This window comes from Montipora capricornis, chromosome 1 (assembly GCF_036669925.1).
Source record: "Montipora capricornis isolate CH-2021 chromosome 1, ASM3666992v2, whole genome shotgun sequence".
Classification (NCBI taxonomy): domain Eukaryota; kingdom Metazoa; phylum Cnidaria; class Anthozoa; order Scleractinia; family Acroporidae; genus Montipora; species Montipora capricornis.
In genome coordinates, this window is record NC_090883.1 from 41,997,042 (window position 1) to 42,002,876 (window position 5,835).

The following is a 5,835-nucleotide window of genomic DNA, read 5'->3' on the forward strand; positions in this document are numbered from 1 at the left end:
ATGTTGTCTTCACTGCTTTAGATGAGTATAGGAGAGATGAGACTGACAACAAAACTGACGGTCTTGCAATTACCGACACATTCGAGCTTACTTTCAACGACGAAGGAGTCCTTTTTGAAAAACTGCTGGAAACGGATCCATGGGACACTACGGAAGACGATTGCACCAACACAAGAGATGCCGAAGATACTTCAGCTGTGGTTTCATCTACCGCAAGAGACGAGCTCACAGCCACAGCCGATTCCCTTCTCAAAACATAGCTACTTGTACCAATTACCGATGTTAACAATACTCCAGGAGATGACAGGTTGACTGATGACACTGCAGGTTGTAAGGTTTTACTCTTAACCGTGGATAGTCCAACGCTAACGGAAGCAGAGGACGAAGTACTTCTCACCACGCTTGTCTAAACACTGGAGTTGCTTATGGAGACTGAAGATGCAGCTAACAAAGATGAATCTCTTTCCAACACAGAAGTTGTCTGATCTGTTTCTACACTTGACATTCCTGACACAGCCGAGTAATCGCTAGTTAGAGAGCTTCTCAAAGAAAATGATCCGGACACCAAAGCTGACGATGATTCCAGCACCGAGGATTTTGACTGATATACTGATTGACTTGGATCTAGTGACACACTAGTCCTTCCTTCAAACGATGACAAAGTAATTCCTGCCAGGCTGCTTGAAACAACTATTCGTGACACCGTTCCAGAAGTGGACACCGATGACAACTTCCATGTAGTCTCAAATACCGGGAGAGATGTCCTTGCTGCCAAAGATGATGAACTACTATTGAGCAAGCTACTTGAAACAATACTTAAACTCGATACTACCACAGAAGACAGAGAAGGCGAAATAGATGTGCTGTCGATTATTCTCTTTCTGGATGTCACTGCCACGGATGTCAGGCCTCTTTCCTCTGCACTACTTGAAAAAGCTAATGTGGATATGACTTCTGCGGATGTAACTAGCAAGGATGGCGCTGAAGTTAACACAGAAGACCTTTTGACTATTGCCAAACTTGAGCTTTCCGACACATATATTATACTACTTGTCCCTGAGTGGCTTAGACTCTCAGATGGTGACTTCACTGCTTTAGATGAGTATAGGAGAGATGAGACTGACAACAAAACTGACGGGCTTGCAATTACTGACACACTTGAGCTTACTATCAACGACGAAGGAGTCCTTTTTGAAAAACTGCTGGAAACGGCTCCATGGGACACTACGGAAGACGATTGCACCAAAACAACAGATGCCGAAGATACTTCAGCTGTGGTTTCATCTACCGCAAGAGACGAGCTCACAGCCACAGCCGATTCCCTGCTCAAAACATAGCTACTTGTACCAATTACCGATGTTAACAATACTCCAGGAGATGACAGGTTGACTGATGACACTGCAGGTGATAAGGCTGTACTCTTAACCGTGGATAGTCCAACGCTAACGGAAGCAGAGGACGAAGTACTTCTCACCACGCTTCTCGAAACACTTGATTTGCGTATGGAGACTGAAGATGCAGCTAACAAAGATGAATCTCTTTCCAACACAGAAGTTGTCTGATCTGTTTCTACACTTGACATTCCTGACACAGCCGAGTGATCGCTAGTTAGAGAGCTTCTCAAAGAAAATGATCCGGACACCAAAGCTGACGATGATTCCAGCACCGAGGATTTTGACTGATATACTGATTGACCTGGATCTAGTGACGCACTAGTCCTTCCTTCAAACGATGACAAAGTAATTCCTGCCAGGCTGCTTGAAACAACTATTCGTGACACCGTTCCAGAAGAGGACACCGAAGACAACTTCGATGTAGTCTCAAATACCGGGAGAGATGTCCTTGCTGCCAAAGATGATGAACTACTATTGACCAAGCTCCTTGAAACAATACTTAAACTGGATACTACCACAGAAGACAGAGAAGGCGAAATGGATGTGCTATCGATTATTCTCTTTCTGGATGTCACTGCCACGGATGTCAGGCCTCTTTCCACTGGGCTACTTGAAAAAGCTAATGTGGATATGACTTCTGATGATGTAACTAGCAAAGATGGCGCTGAAGGTAAGACAGAAGACCTTTTGACTATTGCCAAACTTGAGCTTTCCGACACATATATTATACTACTTGTCCCTGAGTGGCTTAGACTCTCAGATGTTGTCTTCACTGCTTTAGATGAGTATAGGAGAGATGAGACTGACAACAAAACTGACGGTCTTGCAATTACCGACACATTCGAGCTTACTATCAACGACGAAGGAGTCCTTTTTGAAAAACTGCTGGAAACGGCTCCATGGGACACTACGGAAGACGATTGCACCAACACAAGAGATGCCGAAGATACTTCAGCTGTGGTTTCATCTACCGCAAGAGACGAGCTCACAGCCACAGCCGATTCCCTTCTCAAAACATAGCTACTTGTACCAATTACCGATGTTAACAATACTCCAGGAGATGACAGGTTGACTGATGACACTGCAGGTGATAAGGCTGTACTCTTAACCGTGGATAGTCCAACGCTAACGGAAGCAGAGGACGAAGTACTTCTCACCACGCTTCTCGAAACACTTGATTTGCGTATGGAGACTGAAGATGCAGCTAACAAAGATGAATCTCTTTCCAACACAGAAGTTGTCTGATCTGTTTCTACACTTGACATTCCTGACACAGCCGAGTAATCGCTAGTTAGAGAGCTTCTCAAAGAAAATGATCCGGACACCAAAGCTGACGATGATTCCAGCACCGAGGATTTTGACTGATATACTGATTGACTTGGATCTAGTGACACACTAGTCCTTCCTTTAAACGATGACAAAGTAATTCCTGCCAGGCTGCTTGAAACAACTATTTGTGACACCGTTCCAGAAGAGGACACCGAAGACAACTTCGATGTAGTCTCAAATACCGGGAGAGATGTCCTTGCTGCCAAAGATGATGAACTACTATTGACCAAGCTCCTTGAAACAATACTTAAACTCGATACTACCACAGAAGACAGAGAAGGCGAAATGGATGTGCTATCGATTATTCTCTTTCTGGATGTCACTGCCACGGATGTCAGGCCTCTTTCCACTGGGCTACTTGAAAAAGCTAATGTGGATATGACTTCTGAGGATGTAACTAGCAAAGATGGCGCTGAAGATAAGACAGAAGACCTTTTGACTATTGCCAAACTTGAGCTTTCCGACACATATATTATACTACTTGTCCCTGAGTGGCTTAGACTCTCAGATGGTGACTTCACTGCTTTAGATGAGTATAGGAGAGATGAGACTGACAACAAAACTGACGGGCTTGCAATTACTGACACACTTGAGCTTACTATCAACGACGAAGGAGTCCTTTTTGAAAAACTGCTGGAAACGGCTCCATGGGACACTACGGAAGACGATTGCACCAACACAAGAGATGCCGAAGATACTTCAGCTGTGGTTTCATCTACCGCAAGAGACGAGCTCACAGCCACAGCCGATTCCCTGCTCAAAACATAGCTACTTGTACCAATTACCGATGTTAACAATACTCCAGGAGATGACAGGTTGACTGATGACACTGCAGGTGATAAGGCTGTACTCTTAACCGTGGATAGTCCAACGCTAACGGAAGCAGAGGACGAAGTACTTCTCACCACGCTTCTCGAAACACTTGATTTGCGTATGGAGACTGAAGATGCAGCTAACAAAGATGAATCTCTTTCCAACACAGAAGTTGTCTGATCTGTTTCTACACTTGACATTCCTGACACAGCCGAGTAATCGCTAGTTAGAGAGCTTCTCAAAGAAAATGATCCGGACACCAAAGCTGACGATGATTCCAGCACCGAGGATTTTGACTGATATACTGATTGACCTGGATCTAGTGACGCACTAGTCCTTCCTTCAAACGATGACAAAGTAATTCCTGCCAGGCTGCTTGAAACAACTATTCGTGACACCGTTCCAGAAGAGGACACCGAAGACAACTTCGATGTAGTCTCAAATACCGGGAGAGATGTCCTTGCTGCCAAAGATGATGAACTACTATTGACCAAGCTCCTTGAATCAATACTTAAACTCGATACTACCACAGAAGACAGAGAAGGCGAAATGGATGTGCTATCGATTATTCTCTTTCTGGATGTCACTGCCACGGATGTCAGGCCTCTTTCCACTGGGCTACTTGAAAAAGCTAATGTGAATATGACTTCTGAGGATGTAACTAGCGAAGATGGCGCTGAAGGAAAGACAGAAGTCCTTTTGACTATTGCCAAACTTGAGCTTTCCGACACATATATTATACTACTTGTCCCTGAGCGGCTTAGACTCTCAGATGTTGTCTTCACTGCTTTAGATGAGTATAGGAGAGATGAGACTGACAACAAAACTGACGGGCTTGCAATTACTGACACATTCGAGCTTACTATCAACGACGAAGGAGTCCTTTTTGAAAAACTGCTGGAAACGGCTCCATGGGACACTACGGAAGACGATTGCACCAACACAAGAGATGCCGAAGATACTTCAGCTGTGGTTTCATCTACCGCAAGAGACGAGCTCACAGCCACAGCCGATTCCCTGCTCAAAACATAGCTACTTGTACCAATTACCGATGTTAACAATACTCCAGGAGATGACAGGTTGACTGATGACACTGCAGGTGATAAGGCTGTACTCTTAACCGTGGATAGTCCAACGCTAACGGAAGCAGAGGACGAAGTACTTCTCACCACGCTTCTCGAAACACTTGATTTGCGTATGGAGACTGAAGATGCAGCTAACAAAGATGAATCTCTTTCCAACACAGAAGTTGTCTGATCTGTTTCTACACTTGACATTCCTGACACAGCCGAGTAATCGCTAGTTAGAGAGCTTCTCAAAGAAAATGATCCGGACACCAAAGCTGACGATGATTCCAGCACCGAGGATTTTGACTGATATACTGATTGACCTGGATCTAGTGACACACTAGTCCTTTCTTCAAACGATGACAAAGTAATTAATGCCAGGCTGCTTGAAACAACTATTTGTGACACCGTTCCAGAAGAGGACACCGATGACAACTTCGATGTAGTCTCAAATACCGGGAGAGATGTCCTTGCTGCCAAAGATGATGAACTACTATTGACCAAGCTCCTTGAAACAATACTTAAACTGGATACTACCACAGAAGACAGAGAAGGCGAAATGGATGTGCTATCGATTATTCTCTTTCTGGATGTCACTGCCACGGATGTCAGGCCTCTTTCCACTGGGCTACTTGAAAAAGCTAATGTGGATATGACTTCTGAGGATGTAACTAGCGAAGATAACGCTGAAGATAAGACAGAAGACCTTTTGACTATTGCTAAACTTGAGCTTTCCGACACATATATTATACTACTTGTCCCTGAGTGGCTTAGACTCTCAGATGTTGTCTTCACTGCTTTAGATGAGTATAGGAGAGATGAGACTGACAACAAAACTGACGGGCTTGCAATTACTGACACACTTGATCTTACTATTAACGACGAAGGAGTCCTTTTTGAAAAACTGCTGGAAACGGCTCCATGGGACACTACGGAAGACGATTGCCACAACACAAGAGATGCCGAAGATACTTCAGCTGTGGTTTCATCTACCGCAAGAGACGAGCTCACAGCCACAAACGATTCCCTGCTCAAAACATAGCTACTTGTATCAATTACCGATGTTAACAATACTCCAGGAGATGACAGGTTGACTGATGACACTGCAGGTGATAAGGCTGTACTCTTAACCGTGGATAGTCCAACGCTAACGGAAGCAGAGGACGAAGTACTTCTCACCACGCTTCTCGAAACACTTGATTTGCGTATGGAGACTGAAGATGCAGCTAACA

At 44.5% G+C, this 5,835-nt stretch overlaps 1 protein-coding gene across 1 annotated transcript in view; it reads right to left on the reverse strand.

The window, feature by feature from the left end:
* Positions 1-406: 406 nt before the first annotated feature.
* The window catches only part of LOC138015071 (platelet binding protein GspB-like), a 5,484-nt gene continuing 55 nt past the window's right edge, over positions 407-5,835 (reverse strand). The window contains exon 1 of the mRNA XM_068861982.1: positions 407-5,835. This exon is cut by the window's right edge and continues 55 nt beyond it. Within this exon, the coding sequence (XP_068718083.1) occupies positions 407-5,835 (5,429 nt within the window).